General features: G+C 47.1%; 1 protein-coding gene across 1 annotated transcript in view; it reads right to left on the bottom strand.

The window, feature by feature from the left end:
• Window positions 1-21,094, bottom strand: part of RGS8 (regulator of G protein signaling 8) — a 34,323-nt gene extending 13,229 nt beyond the window's left edge. The window contains exons 1-4 of the mRNA XM_075002827.1: window positions 20,987-21,094; window positions 9,760-9,818; window positions 3,081-3,182; window positions 2,084-2,148 (exon numbers count right to left, since the gene is read on the bottom strand). Of these exons, the coding sequence (XP_074858928.1) occupies window positions 2,084-2,148; window positions 3,081-3,182; window positions 9,760-9,818; window positions 20,987-21,094 (334 nt within the window). The remainder of the gene's footprint in view (window positions 1-2,083; window positions 2,149-3,080; window positions 3,183-9,759; window positions 9,819-20,986) is intronic.
• Window positions 21,095-21,742: the final 648 nt, after the last annotated feature.

Below are 21,742 nucleotides of genomic sequence, written 5' to 3'. Positions count from 1 at the left end.
AAGCTCACCTAATAAACTATTTTGCTAGTCTTTAAAGTGCTACTTGACTGCTTTTTGTTCTTTTAGGTGATTATTGTTAGTCTTTAAAGTGCTACTTGTCTGCTTTTTGTTTTGATAGTATACAGACTAGCACAGCTATCTCTCTGTTACAATTCTAGGTACAGGAGAAAGCTGGTACAGGTTGAACCTCTCTAGTTTGGCACCCATGGAACCTGATGGGTGCTGAATGAGAGAATTTGCCAGACCACAGGACGTCCATATTTTCTAGCACATTTTCAACACTTCCACTGCTTACTGGGCTCTTAGAAGACATTTAGGGATAAATCACAGCTAAATAATTGCACAAGAATACCCCGTGTGGTTGTGCAGCCACTCAGGAAAGAGTCAAATGCTACCCAGCTAATTGCAGTGTCCCCACAGCTTGGTTTTCTGTTTCTCCTGGTGGTGCACATTTCCAAGTGCCTTGGTGCACATAAAAATTTATTCTGCACACAGATGGGAAAGATTAGATGTAACATGGATCTCAACTACCTCCAGGTGGTAGCTGCAAATAAATGCTGATCTCTGTAGCTTTTATAAAAGAAGCATGCTCATGTATACACACACCTTACCTTTCCTAATATCCTAACTTAGGCTCAGTCTAACATAGGACTCTGACAAAATTAGAGAGAGGCAAAAAACCATCGGATAGTGACAAAAGTTTTCCATGGTATTTTATGTTTTGACCAAAAAGAGAGCTTTTAAAAAGTTGAATTTCCCCCCAATTTTCTCCCTTGTTGTTGCAAAAATAATATTTTTGGTGATTATTGTTGGTCAAATAATATTGCATCTTTTCATTCATGGATCTCAATGCAGTTTACAGACCTCAGTTTATTCCCCACTGAAAACACAGGGATTTTAATAGTGCTCAGGCAAAAACAAAAAAAAAGTCAGGCTAAGCAAATCAGGAATCTGCCCCCTTCCTTCCTGAAATGTAAGCCTTCACCGCATACTTCCTCTCCGTTTTAGTTTACACTCCTCCCACAATCTCACTTTGCCCCCTTGTTTCACTCTGTAATGGAAATCTGCCGTTGTACATACATTGCTAATGTTAACACATTGTTTGTTAAAGGGTACAGTCCCAGGTGACATTCCATGATATTGGCACTCAGTAGCTTCCCAGTAGGATGTGTCGCATGGAGCAAAATAACAATTTTAGGACCAGAACTGAAATGATTGCTCTGTTTAGTGGTACAAAGTGTGATGACCAAATGGTTCTGGAGGCTTTGTGTTTGCAGAAACCAAACTTGCATGTTTAACTATAAGCTATACCAAGTAACAGGAAAATATTTTTAGTTTGTGGTGGACTGGAAAGTTCAAAGTCATACAGGGATTTTGAATACCCACTGGATTTCCCACTAACATTAATGGGAATTGGGCGAACAGATCCCCGGGGATGGGGGAGGTGAAAATTTCAGCCGTGGTGTATGTTAGTGTTGTAGTACAGTGCTCAGCAATCTTAATCACCTCGTGGCACACTTCAGCACTCATCATAATTTCATAGCATACCCAATATATATAACTCAATCTCCTTCTCCTCCCCCAGAGCCAGGCACTTCCAGCCCCCAACTCTAGCCCAATCCTCCACCCTTCCCCCAGAGCCAGACACCCCCAGTTTGCCCCTATAACCCAATCCCCCATCCCTCCCCCAGAGCCAGGCACCCCAGCTCCCCCCTCCCACTCTACCTTGATGTCAACGACTCACCAGAGCCGCCACCGCCACTGTCACCATGTGCCTCTCCCACAGAGCGGTGGGGCACGCATGCAGAGCTGCGGATGGCCCTCCCTGGCACGTGGATCTGAGGCACCCTAAGTGCGGCTTCCCAGCACACCGCCGGGCCATGGCCCACCAATTGTAGAGAATTGTTATAGTAGACACTCGCACACAGCATGTTCTTACGCTATCGCCCTGATACCTTAACCATGGGTGGTGAAAATAGTTATGTGGAGATGCGCTGTGGGGTCTTGTGCCATCTAAAACTCACGTTTGACCTACAGTAAATTTTGTGAAAGAGGGTAGAGGTACAACCGGGCTTCTACTCACATTTATGGGACAAGAGACTGTCAAAGGAATCTGCCCATCTTGTGGCTTCTTCTGTTGATAATCTTCTGAAAGAAAGGAAAGGACCATGACAAATAGGCTACTGCAGGCAGCCACCTTCCGCTGCAACTTGCTTGGGAAGGGCTGGATCAGAACACCCCCTGTTTTAGATGAGGACTGTGTATCAACCAAAGTAGAGGCAATTGATGATGAATTAATCCCAAATTTTACTCAAGTCCTAGTGCATGCTGAGACAGGACCCTTTGTGGCTGAGGGCGGGGAGAGGACAGCAGGAGATTAGTTGTCTTAGCTAGGCCTTAATGCAAATTGGATACATTCAATAAAGCTGTTTTGTTCTTGACATTACTAACAGGACAGTCTCTGTGTTAGTCTGAATGTTCACAAAACAAAAAAGCCGTCCTGTAGCACCTCAAAGACTAACAATATTCTTTACTAGGTGATGAGCTTTCGTGGGACAGACCCACTTCTTGATCTGGAGAACGCTGTTTTGGTTTTCATTTTGTTTAATAGGACTTAGTATAATCAGTTAAATGCTTCCAGCATTGTAGTGCATAATAGGGCCAGGGATCGAAGCGGTTGATGCCTTACTATACAGAGGTAACTGTTCATATTTAGACTTGCAATAACAATGGGCCAAATTCTGTCCTTGGATAAATGCAAACAACTCCCATTTGTATTGGGAGATTGTTTGCATTTTCTGTCTAAGAATCTGCTTCCAATGTATTCAGGATACAAGTCTTTTCTAACAGAGCCGGTGCTGTTTCAAATTCCTTAGATTTTCCTTTGGGAAAAGCAGGTCTCCAAACATTTGGGGATTTTTCATTGCTTGCTCTCAAATGATTAACTTAATTATTTTTCAGGGATCTTCAGTGGTAAATCCATCTCCAGTTGCAGAGATTAGGGTTCAAAGCCTATACCGTCCGACAGAAGGAAGGAAATACAGATAGGAATGAAAGGAGAATTGGGTATCTATACTCACTTCAGAGCTCGGTTGGGCTTATCCAGAAGAATGGCCGTGAAGTCATTGCAAGAGTCTGATTTGTGAGACAGGCAACCCAGGCGAGTTCTCATCCCTCTGTTCCTGTAATCAGTGGGGGAGTGGGATGCAGGCAGGGGAGAACCAGAGAAAGTGACAATTACAAGTTGCATAATGCAAAATCTCAGTGACTTTGTAACTAATGAGGTCCCTGCACCATGCAGAGATTCTCAGGCTTTAACCAAACATCTGCAGTAAAGGCTGAGAGATATGTAGGATGGCTTTTTGTTTGGGCACATAGGACTGAAAGACCAGAATAGAGTTTATAGGAATTAAAGCGCTTGGTTTTTAGTGCGCAAGACAAGAGATGAGAATGGTGAATCCGTGTGAAAGGCCATGGGCTTGGAATGGTTTCCTGTGGCACTCTCCTCTGGCAGACAGAAGGGGTAACTGGGAAGCTGTGCCAGAAATCAGTCACTACTTTTCACCAGTGCAAGGATAGCACAAGTCAAAGAATCATACTGTACTACAACTGAAAGAAACCTCGAGAAGTCACTGAGTCTGGGTCCTTGCAACCATCGCAGAACCAACCGCCATCTACCACAGGGCTCTGCAACCTGCAGCTCCAAAGCCGCATGTAGCTCTTTTAGGACTTTTTTTGTGGCTCCCAACGCCTTACTTGCAAAATAAAAAAAACCCTCCTGATTATTTTCAATAAACAGTAAATGCCTAAAAGCCCAGCAAAGAACAACTCTAAATAGCAAACGGTACATGATTTCAAAATGTTGAATAACTCCTCCTTTAATATGCACAGTGCATTGTGAGAGATGATACTTTATCCTGATTTTGAAAAGGAAAAGTAGCTTGTGGCATTCCTGCTGTGAAGGGCAGCATGCATTTTAAGAAAGAAAACTGAAATTAAACATGAAGTAAAATTGGCAGAATTACAGCGGGGTTGGAATGGCTTCAAAAAGGAGGAAAAATCGAAGATGAAAACAGAGACTTTCAAACGGAATGGATCCAATCCTTCACATTTATATCAAGTTCAGCTAGGCTCCCTTTATGTCTCACTTATAATGAGAAATTTGTCAACAACAAAATAGGCAGTCTGGAGAGGCATTTTCTCAAAAAACTTGCTACTTTTGCCAAACAGTATCCAGCTGGAGATGTGAGAAAAAAACCAAAGCAAAGCAAAGTAAGAAGATGTTCACTAAATGGATGAAATCACCAAGTATCATAACTGTGGCTAGTTTTGTGGCACCTCAAGAAATTGTGGAAAGGAGGAAAGTCGTACACAGATGGTGAATATATAAGGCAATGCTTTATCAAAGTGTTAGAGCAGCTGTACAGTGATTTCAAAAACAAAAAACAGTTTGTTCACAGTCTAGCATCCTCCAGAGAGAGAAGGTTCTGGACTGAAAGATAGGAAGATAGTGGTACAAATAGTGTGAGGAAATAGAATATGTAAAAAGTTTGTGAATATCCTGCAGTAAACATCTGTAGTACCCAGAGGCACTGAGACCTCATCTGGGGTGAGTCAAGTCTCTGCTCTACCACCTTGGCTGAGAGCCAGCTGGTGTTTAGCTCATGTGGTAGAGTGCAGGGCTTTAGACCCTATGCTCACAGCTTCTATCCCTGGGGCTGGCAACCCGGGTCTGTTGGTATTACACATATATCACCTTACAAATCATTGTGTGTGCTGTTGCTAAAATATGGGCTACAAAAAGTCTGGTTTCATGTTATTTATTAAGGACTGCCTAGTATTCAAATGCCTTGTTGCTCTTGAATTTCTGACTGTTCAGATTTTTTTTGTGTCCAACCGACACTTCCCTTGCTGCAATTTAAACCCACTGCTTCTCCTCCTAACACCACCAGCACTTGCAGATAGTGGGGCATACAGGATCAGAGGGCAAAGGTGGGTTCGGCAAATGACCCTCCGTAGGTGTTGTCGTTCCCCACACTCACTGGAAGCGCTGCTTCTGATGAATATGGGGGCAGTCCCACCCCTCCCCTGCTGTGGTGCGGCCCAAAAGCGCTATTCCTAGGCCACGCCCCTCCATGGGAAGTGGGAAGCTGCCCTTGCATCAGCTGGAAGTGGCGTGGTACTGCCACGAGGAGAGGTGGGCGGGGATAGGGCAGAGCAGAAGGCACTTGGCTGGTGCATCCCTAGGATCCCCACACTAGTTATCTCTGAGACGCTCTAACACAGCCGTTTTCTGGATGGGGTCTGCAAATTCAGAGTGACCAGGCCTAGCTGACTAGAGATAGAGTTCATCCTCTACAGATTCATCTGTGCAAGGATTCATGGTATCCTTTGCTCTCTAAAACCTGTTCCATGGATTTCACCCCTTCTCACCTCATGACCATCCCCACCCATACAGTGGGGCAGGAGACAAAACCCCGACACACAATTATTACATAGCAATCGGATTGAGAAAGCTCGGCTGCAGAGCCGTCAAACAGGAAGGTGAGGGCAACTTCCACTGCCTGGGGACAATACTATATAGACACTGTTCCCTTTCAAACAAATAAATAGTAGTTAATAGTTTTACAACAGGGTTTAAAAGAGCAAGAAAAACATAATCCAACACAGACTGGACCCCTCTAATCCAGAAGTCTCTAGTCCAGCAACATCCCTAATCTGGCATGATTTTAGTTAGTCGGATGACCACTTATCATGGATGTGGCCAAGTCTCCCATGGTCCCATAATGTTTGTTTACAGCTACCAGTCCTGGCTCTCAGTGTTCTGTGCTGTTATTTAGCTGTGATTTACCCCTAAATGTCTTCTAAGAGCACAGTAAGCAATTGAACTGTTGGTCATACGCTAGAAAATACTGATCTCCTGTGGTCCAGCAAATTACCTTGTTCAGCCCCAGTCAGATCCTGATGGTGCCAAACTAGAGAGATTCAACCTGTTCTCCCCTTTCCAACTTCAAAAAATCTCTGCTAATGGATTTTCCCAACACTAAATGAGTGCACCTTCTCCTGGGGATGCAAAATGGAGAATTCAATAATTCAGTCCATACGCTTCCAGTACTGAACCTAACTCTGACCTGGAAGGACCCTCCTCTTTAAACTCTTCTGCCAAACAAATTGCTAAATCTCTCCAGCTGCTAGGGGAAGCACAACATTTTTCCATTCCAATATAGATATATATATTTTCCAGAAACATTATTGTCAATCCCTGAGCCAATTTGCCTCCTGCCCAATTTTTTTCCTCCATCACTCTCAGATAGTTCCTATTCTGCATGTTTTAATAAAACTTTAGAGCAAATGAAATGCAATGATTTTCTCCCTGGCTTAATATGCACAGCTTGCAGCATTAATTATTGCAAAATATTTCAATCTTTAGTTACAGGAATTGTTGGACAGCATCAAAACAGGGACATGTGACCTAAGCTCTCAAGACAAAATTCCACAAGAGCTGTACACATTGATGGAGAAATGGTCCCTCTAAACTGCCGTCAATCAGCTCTGTTGAGGATTCCAACCTATTTCATTCAGGCCCTTATGTTGAGTCTAATTTATGAGCTTTTTGATGCCTTTTCCTCCTGACACCCCCAACTTCCATCCTTCCTGCAATGCCTGTTCCAGCAAAGGCTCGTGGATGGCTCAGCAGAGGTGCAACACAGATCACCGCAACGCTGGCTAAATGTCTCTGTTGTCTGAGATCAAGGGACTGCAGCATGGAATAACAGGCCATGAAAGACAGAGACGCTGCTGCAAGAGAAGGGTCTTGTTCCTAATGGAATGTTGAATTTGAGCCTAAGGTTTTGATGCCCAAGAAAAGATGCAGGTGGAGAAGAAAGAACCCATGGGAAATGGAGGGGCAAAGGAGGGTCAGGAGGGGAAGAGGTACACTGGAATGAACTCAAAGGCTAATCAGACAATAACAGGGTGGGAAAGAGCATAGAATGGATCATTTCTTTTCTGTTACCGCCATGGAGTCAGTAAGGCATCCATACAGGCTTCCAGTAACAGTTAACTCTACAATTGGCTGACTCATAAGGCAGTCAGTGTTGTTTGCAGGAGATAAGATTACAGAAAGGAGGGATTTACTGCTTCACCTCCTGTCCCTTAAAATCACAGAATCCTCGGTACAAGGAGGGGCAGCTGTTGTCAACCCATCTAATCCTCTTGCTTCCTAGAAGGGCATGTTGGCGTCTCAGTGGAAACCATGAAGGGTTGAGGGTTGGTCATAGCAGAAAATTACACCTCTACTTCCCAGAACCAAGGTTCCCGTTCAGCTTCGGTTCTAAGTGAAGTGAGTTGGGTGGTCTCAGCACACCACTGAGTTGACACAACAGTATGGATCTTTCAATGCAACTGGCAGCCTTTGCTCAAGGGCTCAGCTCAGGACTGACCTGGCTGAGACCAAACTACCTCTTGCCCCGTCATCCCCCTTAGTCACGGTTGATGTTACTAGCCAGGCATCACAGGTAGGAAGGAGGCTGGCACTGCAACTAATGAGGGCTTCATGCTTCTGTAGGTGCTGGTCTTTTAACCATCACAGGCTCAAACATTCACACCCAGTATCAAAGCAGCTAATCAGTTGGACTCTTGGAGCCTGTGTCCTCTGTGAATGGCTGAGGAGAAGGAGGAAGAAAAGAGGACAGGAACTGTGCTGGCTTCTGACTGAATCTTATTCCAGCAAGGAAGGCCAGGTTCCACCAGGCAAGAGGTTGATGGGACACCGAATGTGTCGATATTGTCTCTCCAATGTGCACAGCAGTGCTGACAGCCACCGCAGGCCCAGGGGCAAGGTGGGAGGGGAACCTGGCTCCATGCCCAGAAGGGGCAGGGTATAGGGCAGTCAGCCCTGGGGTTCCCACCCATGTTCAGACCTGCACATGGAGCAGTGTCACAGTGCCATGTGGCATTTCAAAGAGGCCCAGGGGCAACTGCCCCCAGTGCCCGCCCTTGTCAGCCGTCCTGAGTGTGCACAATATAATTGCTTGCTAGTGATCAGGAGTAGGCCTGCCAAAAGGGGGCAGTTGCCCCCAGGCCCGACGTTCCAAAGCAGCCTGGAGCTCTGGCCACCACTACTGCTTTGGTAGTGATGGTGGCCAGAGCTCTGGGCCCCTTGGAAATGACACTGTCGCAGTGCCCTGGCTTGCATGAGGCTATGAGAGACTGGGGAGGGGGACCGTGGTCTGGGCAGTGCTCAGAGCTGTCGGGCCATGGCCCCGCTCCTTCTATTATTGGCTCCACCCCTTCTGCAATTGGCTCCGCCCCTTCTGGGACATGAAGACTGTGCCGCTTTCCATCTTGCCCCAGGGCCCATAGCTGGCAGCACTGCTGATCAACGGAAAGAGGAGAGGCCAGTGATAATTTCCCTATCCTCTTGCCCAAGCATAGCATCCAAGCAGGAGACAAAGGAGAAGAAGAGAGATGAGATCTGGTCATGCGACGGCAAGGAGGGGTCCCCACCCCCTCTGGGGCCTGAACAATTCCCAGGGTTACTGCTGCCAAATGCAGCAACCATCTCTGAAACCTGATTACGTTCAAGCCTCTTCTCCCACTAAACTAATGGAGCAGGGATTGCCTGACATACCAGCAAGTGCATTTCCCTAATCACCACCCTGACCGCCTTCCACTGTGTTTTAGCTGAAATGAATCCCTATAATTCTCTAAGCTGCTTTGAATTTCCTCATCAACACAGTCTTCCTCACACGTGAAACTGGAGCACATGATCTCCTGGTGTCCAGTAGCCAGGATTTCTCTTCCCCATTGTTATGCTGGCTCAGGTCGGAGAGGACAGAACTGGGGAGCCACCCAACCCCACCCATTCATCCACCTGAGTTCTCCCATGGAAATGCACCCTGCTTTTCTGGGCTCACCCTGGTTTATGACTCTTCCATCCCAACGTCCCGCAGTCTTTCACCATGGTTTCCAATGGTCCCTTCCCTGTGTCTCAGCCACCCTTCTTGCTGATGCCACAGCTAACCACTGGTGAACATCTATCTGACCTCTCTTCACTGCTGTCATGACTCAAGATTGCTAACAAGGGCAAGCCTGAGGCTCTGCTTATCTCTCCCTTCCCCAGTTTCTTAAACCCACCAGTACTTCTGTCAGGTGTAGGCACAGCCAACTGGCTACACCCTAACAAATCCAATCTGTGGCTCTGCAAAACTGGTTCCATTAGGAAGCCTTCCCTTTGTAACACCAACACCCCCAGGTTGCCAGCACTAGGGATTGAACTTGCAATCACAGGGGCTAAAGCCCTATGCTGTACGCACAAGCTAAAGGCTGGCTGGCTTTCAGCCAAGGCTGTAGAGTAATGAGGTATCAGGTCTCAGTGCCTCTGGGTACTACATCTGGATCGTTCCCCCAAACATGTTCACCATGCCCTGCCCAATAACAGAACTCCAGGGCAGCAGGGAAATGCCAGCGTCTTCCAGCGCATGTTTGGAGGGTGCTATCTGGGGGCAGAGGAAGAGGAGTTTGTTTGGAGTGTGGCCCCCAACTTCAGCAAGATAACATTGTAGAGTCACCCCAGGACAAGAATAATGAAGCCAAAGAAGAAACCCAACAATACTGAGGTTTAAAATGGCTGAGCAGAGATTCCAAAGAAACTGCAAGAAACTGAGACCATCCGTCACTACACAGAGAAAGCCAGATGAATTGAGCATGGATAAGGCATGACAGATGAACAGGGAAAGACAGGGAAAAGATACTCACTGTCTTTGACTTGTCCTCACAGGCTGTGGATCTTTGCCAATTGTGTGATCGGAGAGGCTCTACGGAGAGAATAGAGCAGTCTCTTAAGAGGCCGTAAGTCACCCTCAGACACACCTCCCCCTCCCCACTTTCTCAAAGCAGCAGCACAGCTGAAAGCCGCTCTCCTGTCTGTGTCACATCCAGTAAACAGTACAGCAGCCTAATCCAGCAGACTGAGGCTTAGCCACACTAACACTGCAGAGCCGGAGCGCACATCTCATTGGTGGGATTTCAGAAGAGCCCACCTGATCAAAACATTCTGTTGCATCCTTCATCCTCCTCCTCTTTAACCTACTCACAAATCCCTTAGATTCTATCGCATTAAAACAAGCCACCGCTTGGTGTATTCTGTCTATGAGAACTGTTCACAGGGAGAATTCAGCTGGCCTCCCCCTGTAAATATTCTCAAGTGTTGTTACCCTGACAAAGTTGAAATAAAGCCTCAACCTGCATTGCTGTAAAAAAAGACTCCTCGGAGTTTGGGACAGGTCACTGCTTTCAGATCAGAGGTCATAGAGATCTTCCCACAGATGCTGCTGGCGGAAAAGGTACCAGTGAAGAGTTTAATTAAAGAGTCCTGTTGTCATCAGAACCAAACCAAAGCTATTAAGAGGCAAGGAAGGCTCCTTATTGGACGTAATGTGATAAATGCAGAGCCAGTGAAAAAATTCCCCCGGCAGGCTACAGATGTGAATTTCCTCTCCAGTCCCATGCAGACCTGCTGTTATCTCACATTCTGTCATTCCACTTCTCACCTGACTCTCCCTCACAACCCAGATTCGCTGCCCTCCCACACAGAGCCACCAGGGCCTCACTTTGTTTGCTCTCTCCCCTCTTCCCTTGCTGCAGATCCAAATTCCCCTTTCTCTCAAATACCGTGGTGGGCTCTTCCATCCTGGTGCCCCAGGCCTGAATTGGCAGAAGTGATATATCAGGGGAAGCATTTTCTAAAGCAACTAAGGCTATGCCTACACTAGCTCGGAAGGTCAACACACTCAGGGTTGATCTTCCGGGGTTTGATTTTGAAGGTCTGCAAGGGACATTCTAAATCGACCTCTCAGGGGTCACGGTTGGCCCTCTTACTCCTCACCAGGCGTGAGGAGTAAGGGAGGTCAATGGGAGAAACTCTCCTTTTGACCTAGTTCAGTAGGGATGGCCAAGTAAGCCGAGCGCAGATATGTCGATTCTAGCTACGCAACTGTGGTAGCTAGAATTGCGTATCTGCAGTCATCTTACTTTGCCTAGTGTAGACATAACCTAACTGACTTGAAAGTCAGTGGCCCTTGTCCTCCTCATTCAAATCCCATGCTAGGAGATTAAACAAGTCTTTTTGCCTAACTTCTGCGGTGGCCTGGTCTCATCACGCTTCCTTCTACAACACAGGCCACTCCTTTAACATGGATCCTAACTGGTATCATCAGAAAATATGCCACGTCCGCCTTGGCCACACAAATATGCTGTTTTACTTCTCCTGCCCACCATCATCTGGAGCAGCTATTCTATTTAAAGCCTCACCTGCCCCTCTCTTGTACTAAAGACTTCTGGGGTTGTGTTCTTTTTGGTCCCAGGTGAAGCATGTCCTGAGACCTCATATGGTTACATAGGCAATTTCTACTGAGAAGAGATTTATGAAAGATACAAAAATTATTTAACCCAGTGTAAGAGCAGTACTAGGTTTCCATCTTGGAACTATTCCTTCAGGACCTGTACTTCTCAGTGAAATGATTTATCTATTCTCCACTCAGTACTCAATGTTCCAGGCTATGATGATGCTGATTGATTAGGCCTCAGTTTATCAGGAGCCAGGAACAAAATGAATGTGATGGCTGGCATCAGTCCCTTGTCATCCAGCGTCAGAGGCTGTGAAAGTCATAGTGTGAGAATGGGGCTGATAAGGTGAGAGAATTTGTTCAAACTAAGAGTGAGCATGAGCCTTTGTCCAAAATCCAAGCCAAATGCAAAGCACCATTGCAAGAAGCTCAGGAAAACAAAATTTATTTTGCCCTTGTATGGAAAAACTTAAAGGGAACACGGGCCACCAGTCCCAGATGCATAGCGAATTTGGAGATTATAGCATGCGGATCCTCTCTGTTACATCAGTTTTATATCATGGTAACTACAGTGACAACAGTGGTGTAATAGAGCAGAGGACAAAGCCTAAATGAGTCACGAGGTCAGGACCGTTAATGCATCCACTTCTTGGGGTAAAGTGGGTTATTGGGCAGCCACAGAATAACCCTGGAAACCAATATGCCTCTCCATTACTTGCCTGGGTTATGGTTGAGTTAATCTGGAACAAACAAAATGCACTGGGTTGATGCATACACCATGTAAAATGTAATTAAATTGAAGATAAAGAGAATTATCTTTTACTGTGTAATATTTTAGAAAGCCTCTGTGAGGTAGGAGAAGCGTTTATAGCAAATTCCTCCTAAAATGGCCCTTGTGATTTTGTTTTCGCAGTACTACACTGGCTTCTATTTAAAAGCTTTTAATAAAACAGCCATTGAAATATTAAATTTGAACACCATCCAGCATTTTAAATCCCTTTAAGAAATTTTTACAGCAATTTTCTCATGACCCAGCAAGTGCCCAAAACATAAATGTGTGGTATTGAGATGAGGTTATCAGGAAGCTCTTATGGACACTGGACAGGGCAGAAGGTCATTTACCAGCTCAACCACCTAATCTGTCACCAAGCTCTTTCCTTCAGGGACCTCTGCACCTTCTATAAGCTCAAGCGGCCCCCTGCCTCCCTTTATGTCACTAAGGCTTTGCCCAGGGCAAGCTGAGTACATCTCCTAAATTTAAGATTAAACGTGCCTCTCCCATGTACCTCCTCTCACTGAGTGAAGACAGAGCAGCACTCAGCTCAGAGGCCTTGCAGAAAGCCTTGTGGATGGCATCCGGTCCAGTTAGGCAGGGAAGGTATGGCTCTTACTGGCAGTCGGGAGGTGTGACGTTATTGCATTTTAAAGTGACTATGCAAAAAACTATTGCAATTCTTGTTCTAGGTTTGCACCAAATCTCGTGCCAGCTGTGCCAAGTGAGGTGGCTAATGAAAGCTGGTGATTCACTAAATCTGTTCGTGCTGCTTATGTGTCTGTATCATTTTTATATGTGGAGTTATACATACGGCCTCTGGGCTTGCAGTTGAAATTGTAGTCTACAGGAGACCTCAATAGGAGGCGTGGCAACCTATTGTGAAAGGATTCCTAGCCAGGTAAAGCAGCAACGGATTCCAATCACATCTCAGGAATTTGGCTGTGGATGTGTAGCCCAGAAGACTGGTCATGGAAGATTGCCCAAAAAAGGACATGGATAGGTGACCTGCTCATGTGACAGGCTCCATTTTGGACCTGCCTCCACACAGGGAGGAACAATGGATATAAAGGGGCAAGGATGTAAAGGGGACCCTGAAGTTCCTTCATCTTTTGTCTTCAATCCAGCTCAACCCCTCAGGAGCAACTCTGCTATGAAGTGAGCTCGGAAGGACTGCTGACCCATCCTAACACAGGAGGGACTCCAGAGACTTTTAAGATGGCAGCTATTCCACCACTGCTGCAAGCCTGCATCAAGAACTTTGTGATTGATGCACATAATTTGATTGCCTTAACAATTTTATTCTTACCCTCTTCGTTCTTTCTTTTTATAAATAAACTTTTAAATTTTAGATTCTAAAGGACTGGCACAGCCTGCTCTTGGGTAGGATCTAAGTATACATTGACCTGGAAATGTGGCCAGTCTTTTGGGACTGGAAGAACCTGTTCACATTTGGTGAGATTGGTTTACATAGCCTCTCATCTGTGTAAGGAGCGATACCAGTTATGGCACAAGGGAGGCTCGAGTGTGCCAGGGAATTACTTGTTTGACTTCTTACTGGCCAGTTTAGGAACAGAGGTGCTCTTTATGACTGGTTTGGTGTGCCCTATAGTGGAGGACTATACATCCAGTCTTGGGATGTAAATAGCCCTGTTTTAAGCAATTTGCCCTAGTTTGACCTCTCAGCCGTGCCCAGAGAAAGCTCCTGTATTACAGGAGGGTGTTGAAGAAGGGAAAGCAAAATAAACAGGAGAGTTGATTGAGTCAGTGAACTTCTCTATTCGGGCTACAGGTCCACCGTTCCTTTTTGACTGAAATAATCTCTTGCACCTGGCTATTTAAACACGCTTTTCCCCCTTCTGGTTTAGAAGCAGGGGTGTCTGTGGCTGTGCTTGTTTTGTTTTTCGTTTGCTTACGGGTCTTTGTGCCTTGGCTTGTCTCCGTTCCAGTCTGCTGAACGAGCCCCCCTGCGGATTTTAAGAAGACTAAATTCCTCACCTTGCTTCTAACGTTAAGGCCTTCGCCGCTGGCGTGTATTATTGAAACCTCCCTTTCTAAAGTCTTCTAAAGCCACTTTTTTCTACAATCCTTTCTCTGAGGATGTTAAATTTAATCAGACTGTCGGCGTTATTACCTCACAACGTATCAACCGTTACTTCTCTGTCCCCTGCCCTGTTTAGGAGCCAGTGACAAGTGGCCTTTACTATTGCGTGAGCTCCAACTAGCTGTCCCCAGAGGCGCTTTTTCAAGACACCAAGAAATAGCATCTCGAAACCTTGTTCCACGGTGACATTTGATCAACTTATATCCAGGCAGCTAAAGTCACCCATGATTAAATTTTAGTTAGTCTCTCTGGCCTCTTTGATCTCAGAGAAGAGCTCACAAGAGCCTGAGGGCTTGTACTCCAGGAGTAGCTTGCACTGATTGTGGTATCACAGCACTGCCCTGCTGGTCCTAGCCACAAAGCATTCGGCCTAATGAGGGCTCAAGCCAAGGCTGCTGCACCCTTGGGTCCTGTTCTCATTTCTGCCATGAGTAACAGACAACTGAGAGCTTTGGGCTTGGATAGAGGGCAGGTTAAAAGGAACAGGTAGTTTTGACCTGGAGGGAAAGCCCTGGAACAGACACAGCCCAAGGAAGTCTAAACTGTGGGAACTGAGTTGCTGAGTAGCCAAAAGTGATGTTACTGTTTGGATATTTTTGCTTTATCTTTTCCTCCTTTTCTCTGCCTCTCTGGTTTATTTTACTTTCCCTTTTTCAACTCACTTTTCTGCTGCCCCTAACCTTTCCTTTCTCCTTTTCTCTTGGCTTCCCTCCCACTTGCACCCCTGACAGGGCTGCCCTGTAAGCTGAGCCCTTGCGCAGTCACTCAGGAGAGATTCAGGTGCACCCAGCTGATTAGCAGAGCAACCACAGCTGGCAGCCTGTGCCTCTATTGGTGGTGCACATCCATGCATGCCTTAGTGCACATAATAAAATTTATTCCACCTACAGATGGAAAAAAATTAGCTATAATGTTGACCCCGAGCCACTCTCTGCTCCCTCATTACCTTGCCATTTGCAGCTTTGTGTCACTGTCCTAAAACCATCTCAACTGGTCCCGGGGGGATTCTCACCCCATAGTGGAGACTTTGGGCAGTGCAGAGATACCATAATTGCTCCTAGGGCACCCTGCCTCCCACATGGGGCTTTTCAACATACCCAGGAACTAAACTGATATGTGGGGGGGGACCTGGAATCAAGGGAATTCCAGCATAGTTTAATGCATTCTTTAATCCCGCTTCTAGAGTGGAGCTGAGCCCTTCTCAGCCCCAGTTCAGGATTAGGGCCCAAGGAATCACTCTGAGAGGCTGATGTCTAAACCATCTACATTTCCCAGGAGATCGACCGGGTCAGGGTCAACCTTCTGGGGTTCGATTTCATGCACCAAGAGGGGATGCGCAAAATCGAACTATCAGGGGTCAGTGGTTGACCCCCCTCATTCTCACGAGGAGTAAGGGAGGTCGACAGGAGAGTTTCTTCCATCGAGCTCCCGTAGTGAGGATGGCCAGATAAGTTGATCGTAGATAAGTTGATTGCAGCTACGCAATTGCCATAGTTGGAAGGGCGTATCTAGGATCACCTTTAAGGTCTAGTATAGACCTGAGAAGTCTGAGAGATTCCTGTTGGAGCAGCGCCATGTTGTTTTGGGGTTAGGATGAAGCGCACTTCACTGCACACACCCTTGCAGCCTGAAATTAACCCTCCTGTTGCCAGGACGTTTAATTACAACGCTAAATAAAAAGGTGCTGTATAATGTGTTGTGAAGGGTCCTATTGGAACCCCACCATGTAGGATCTATTTTGATATTCCTTTGGACTGGCATGCATAGCCAAAGTTCGTGGCCCTGCAGCCTGTTTCCACTAGAAGGAGAACCTGATGGTGGTGGTGCAATTTTGTTTATTTACAAAGATTATACATCGAGTCCTGTTTCACTGAGCACAGCAGGACACAAAGGCCATGTGTCCATTTCCCAGAAGATCTTCTTTTGAAAGAGCGTGTCCACACACAAAAGAGAGAGCATCCACACAGCCCCCCACCCTTTGGAAAGAATGGGCCGGGGATCGAAAAATCCAGTGCCATGAGGATCGCTCTCTTGAAAGAAGGGCCCGTGGGGCATCTCGGCACTCTTGTCTTTTTTTTATTTTTGAAAGAAGCTTTCAAAAGGAGGCGCTCTTCCTGATCCGGGCATGGAAGGCGGCTTCCGGAAGGAGAGCTGCGTTCTTTTGACTTCGGAGCAAACGAGCACATGTGTGTGGGGACGATCCTCATGTTCTTTTGAAAAAGAGCCGGATTTGCTGAAAGAACTTGTTAGTGTAAAGGTGGCTAAACAGCAGGAGGCAGTTTCTTTACTTTCTGTTCTGAACCTGCTTTTCCAGCCAGCAGTCTGCACCCCAAAACAGCATTGTCTCTCAGCTCTCTCTCACACACCCCCATTGCTGGTGCTTCTGTTATTGTCTGCTTTGCTTTCTGGCTCCTGGCCACTTCTGTCTCTCTCTGCTCCGCTCTCTCACACACCCACAAAAGCCATTGTACCAGTTCATGCACTAGCCCAGCATTTAAAAAAGCCTTTGGGCCATAAGCTTCGGCTTCTCCACAGGCTGTCTGCATTCTGAGGGCTACTTCTGTGGTTACGGGCACCGCATTTATTCTAGAAGGCAGCATGGCAACAAGGTTTAACCCAGCTCCCAACAATACTAACGTGGTAAGAAAACAACTGAAGATCTAGTTTAAAGTTTTGTAACTGGTTGGCTACGTCTACACGTGAAGCCAACATTGAAATAGCTTATTTCGATGTAGCAACATCAAAATAGGCTATTTCGATGAATAACGTCTACACGTCCTCCAGGGCTGGCAACGTCGATGTTCAACTTCGACGTTGCGCGGCACCACATCGAAATAGGTGCTGCGAGGGAACGTCTACACGCCAAAGTAGCACACACCGAAATAAGGGTGCCAGGCACAGCTGCAGACAGGGTCACAGGGCAGACTCAACAGCAAGCCGCTCCCTTAAAGGGCCCCTCCCAGACACAGTTGCACTAAACAACACAAGATCCACAGAGCCGACAACTGGTTGCAGACCCTGTGCCTGCAGCATGGATCCCCAGCTGCCGCAGCAGCAGCCAGAAGCCCTGGGCTAAGGGCTGCTGCACACGGTGACCATAGAGCCCTGCAGGGGCTGGAGAGAGAGCATCTCTCAACCCCCCAGCTGATGGCCGCCATGGAGGACCCGGCAATTTCGACGTTGCGGGACGCGGATCGTCCACACGGTCCCTACTTCGACGTTGAACGTCGAAGTAGGGTGCTATTCCGATCCCCTCATGAGGTTAGCGACTTCGATGTCTCGCCACCTAACGTCGAAGTTAACTTCGAAATAGCGCCCGACGCGTGTAGCCGCGACGGGCACTATTTCGAAGTTAGTGCCGCTACTTCGAAGTAGCGTGCACGTGTAGACACAGCTGTTGGCTGCTTCTACTCCTTTATGTCTACACTTAACAGGAGATCGACCCATGATGGTCTTTACCAGACATGCAAAATCGAACTCTGGGAAATCAACCCCTAATGGGGGACTTAATGGGTCAATCTCCCAGAGCTTGATTTCACACAACTGGTCAAGATGGAGGAAATCGATCTCTCTGGGGTCCACAGTCGACCCCCTGTACTCCTGCTCCTGCGAGGAGTAAGGGAGGTTGATGGGAGAAACACTCCCGTCAACTTCCTTCAGTGAGGACAGACCTTACAGTCACCCGCAGATATGTTGATTCTAGCTATGCAATGCCAGTAGCTAGAATTGTGTATCTGCAGTCAACTGTAAGGTCTAGTGTGGACCAAGCCTAGGAGAGGGTGTGAAACTCAAATATTGAGCTGGGGAAGGCGAGTGAGACACTGGGAGCCCATACTGGAGAGGGGAAATACTGAGACTCTTCCTGTGCTGAGAAGGGAGGTAGGAGAGCACAGGGCTATAGACTTCTGTGAAAATAAGAACCCATGTTACAAAACACAAATACGAGATACTTAAAATATGAGCCTTAGGTTTGTCTTTCTGTGCTCAGCACAAGCCTGCCAGCTATTTAAATTCCTCCCCTGCGCCAATGACAAAAGCATCTCCTGGTCTCGTCTCAGGCCTCATGCTGTGATTGATGCAGCAGAGCAAAACCCTCTAACTGCTCGATGGCTCCTGACCACAGCCTGCATGTTCAGGGTTCGGTCTCACTGGTTCCTCCAGGCAAAATCAACCACGCAGCAGCAAGTAAGGCCATGGGGCGTTTGCACTGGGACAGAGCTCCCAAGGTTCCTTTTAAGCATGACGAGGGTGCGTGTGCATTTTGGAGAAGATATTGGTATGTGCAGAGCAGAGATGCAGAAAATATTTCTCCTGACAGTGGTCTGTTCAGTGTCTGACAGGCCTCCCGGCTGTCAACCTCACTGCTGCTGCTGATGTCAGTATGGCAGTAACTACACTGTGACTGGCATGGCCCCCTATACAATGAGGTTTATCCTGGAAACTCTGATAGACCCTCGCTGAGCATGTACAAATTAAAACAAATTATAAGGGGAAGTTACATCTGGTAGAGCTGCTGGATGAGGGAGCAGAAACAAAAAGTACTGCACTTTTTTACCTGTGCTGTGACAGTCGATACACACCAGAGAGTGGGATTTGCTGGAAGCTGCAAGTGAACTTGGTACTTACAAACAATTCAGGGGACTGTAACTGACCTGCAGCTTTCTGGAGAAGGGCATAATTACACTGCACACCTTATCAATTACAGGTCGAACCTTTCTAATTTGGCACCCTCGGGACCTGACCAGTGCCAGATATGAGAATTTGCCGGATCACAGGAGGTCAGTATTGTCTAGCAGCCTTACCAATGCTTCCACTGCTTACTGGGCTCTTATAAGACATTTAGGGGTAAATTAGAGCTAAACAACGGCACAGAACACTGAGAACCAGGCCTGGTGGCTGGAAACAAACATTATGGGACCACGGGAAACTTGGCCACATCCATGATAAGCGGTCATCCAGCTAACCAAAATCATGCTGGATTATGGATGTTGCCTGACGAGAGGGTTCTGGATTTGAGTGGTTCAACCTGTAGCCGGTTCACCAAATGCCCCAGTTCCGCCTGACACCTGGAAGTGACAGCCCGAAGCAAAGTGCAATTAGAAATCCAATTAATAGGGAGGGCAGCTACGTCCACATGCTCTTATCCAACCCACAGGGCACACGAGCCCCCCTCTGTAGAGTGCTTATGGCTGTTGACTACTCCTCAGAGGTGCCAGGTGGCACGGTAGACTCACTCCCAATCCAGCAAAGACTTAACCCCATCAGTTGGCAGCTGCCATTATTCAGTTTAAGTGCTGCGCTGGATTTAGACCACAGTGTGTCATCTTCCATCCATGGAGAATACTGCTCCAACCTTGTGCGCCAGAAGGGCTCGCCCTGTCCTCCAGGAGATCCTTCTCCTCAAAAAACCGAAAGCACTACCACGCCATTCAGCTCCTGTCTCTGCTCAGAAGGTTGGACTAGCACAGCTCTGGGCTGAGATGCACTGGCAGAGAGATGATTTGAAACATTTGCATGTGCTAGTCCAGCCCTAACAAGAGAGAAGCACCCCCAGAGTTGGGTAGAAAGCTTTCAAGGCTACTGCCCCAGCTATTTCCACGGACTATTAGCCAACATTATCTGTCTCTGTTTCGAATAGGCCTTGAGGTGGAAAAAGAAGCCTGCTGCTAAGTGGGGGTAGGGGGCAGTGAGGGAGGGGCGCAGGGTTTCTGTACAGAACAGCAGGGTTCCTGCTTGTCAGAACTGAGGTGCATTAGTTAAGCTGTGTCAGCTGGGTGCCTGGCGCTACAAAAGCAAGATTAATATGGGGAAGGGGTGAGGTGACGTGACAGGAAGCCATGTTGAGATGCTTGTATAGACTTCAGTGCTACTGGTCCCTCTTATTTCACAACCACTTTAATTTACCAGATTACCCCACACATACAACAACAATATGGCGAGTGCTACAACAGAGTGTACCCTAGTAGTAGTTATCCCACAGCCGGTATGGCGGATAAAGACAGCTCTGCTGGACTAGATCCCACCGCTCGCTCTCTCTCTCTCTCTCTCTCTCCCTACCCCAGCTCTCCTACCATCTTCACATTTTCACTACATCCATCCCTGGGTGTAGTTCTGTCACCTCTGACACATTCGCCTCTCACTCCATTTAGTTTACTTTTTAATTAACCGAGCAGTGGTGTTAATCACGGGTGTTAGTCACCAGGGCATGAATAACTTGGATCCCGAGTATTTAAAAGAAAATATGATCCATCCTTGCAAAACAAAATATGAATGAAACTAAAAATATAGCAAAGACCTCGTCACTATAGCTACCAGGATATATTATTGTTATTCTAGCAGTGTAAAAAAGGCCACAGCTAATCCATTTGGAACAGATAGCACATCAAGACCCTGAATTCCAGCCTTTCATATGGGCCCTGGTAGGTTTTTCTGGTGAGGTGTGGAGTGGGGTAGTCGGAGGGAATACACAGCTCTTGCAGCAATTACTAATTAGAAACGGTGCTTGTACTTTTTAGACCAGTCATAAGAGCTCTCAGAAAAATTTGCATACCAACAGAAGCAGTATGGTGACATTAACTGGGGTGACAGTCAAAGCAGATCTCTCCCGCACCCCTTTGTAGGCCCATGGCTCCCCACAGGGATCGAGGCTAGAATAAAGAAAAAGTCACCGCCAAGAGCGGAGATCCAAGAGGCCCGGAGCCCAGTCATGCAGAGGCCTTTCCCGGAAGCTTCCCTATACAACAACAAACTCCTAGGTCTTACCTGTCTTGCCGCTGTCAGCATGCTGGTGGCTATGTGGTTTTGGCAGGTGCTTGATGGGCATGGCCCGTCGAGGCGCCGAATAACAGGGTCTGCAGCCTCCTGGTACATCAGGGAGCCAGTCTGACCACAGTTACCTCTCGAATAACCGCAGCAACATGCCACTCTTCCAGCTTCCTAGCTCTGCATCTCATGAAAAGAACAAGAGCTGGTGGAAGGAGGAGGGGGTTATGAAGGAGGGAGAAGGGGGAGAAGACAGAGACAGAGGACGCTCTCGCAGATGCATACACACACAGTGGCTAGAGACACACAGAGACTTGTGCAGGATGGCACAGCCTGTCTAGCCCTCATTATTCCAGTGCAGTGGCTGCTGCCTAAGGCTTGTTCCCCAGAATTCACTTGTTTCTGCATATGCTGGAGGGAAAGGGGAGGGCAGAATGATTCCCTGGAGATCACCGGAAAACAGGAAGAAAGGAGGTTTAAGACTCACCTGGTTAAATATACTGCATATTTAACCTGCAAAGGAAAGGGCTGTGCTGTGGCTGAGACGTAGAGATTGTTATAAGAAAGTGGCTGGTTCTGCTCATACTTCTAGATTTGCTTTTTCCTTGACTTTTCGGTTCTCGTACAGATAAAGCAAAGAGACAGCCTGCACGTGGCGGAAGAACAGGCGATGCGCTGGAGCTACCCTGGCTGCAGAGGTGTGCCCTGGAGACAACCAGAAGCAAACCAGGGCCAGATACCTTTCGGCAGCTGTCT

Source organism: Carettochelys insculpta, chromosome 9, assembly GCF_033958435.1.
Source record: "Carettochelys insculpta isolate YL-2023 chromosome 9, ASM3395843v1, whole genome shotgun sequence".
In the NCBI taxonomy this organism is placed as follows: Eukaryota; Metazoa; Chordata; order Testudines; family Carettochelyidae; genus Carettochelys; species Carettochelys insculpta.
This window is presented reverse-complemented; position numbering and strand designations above follow the sequence as displayed.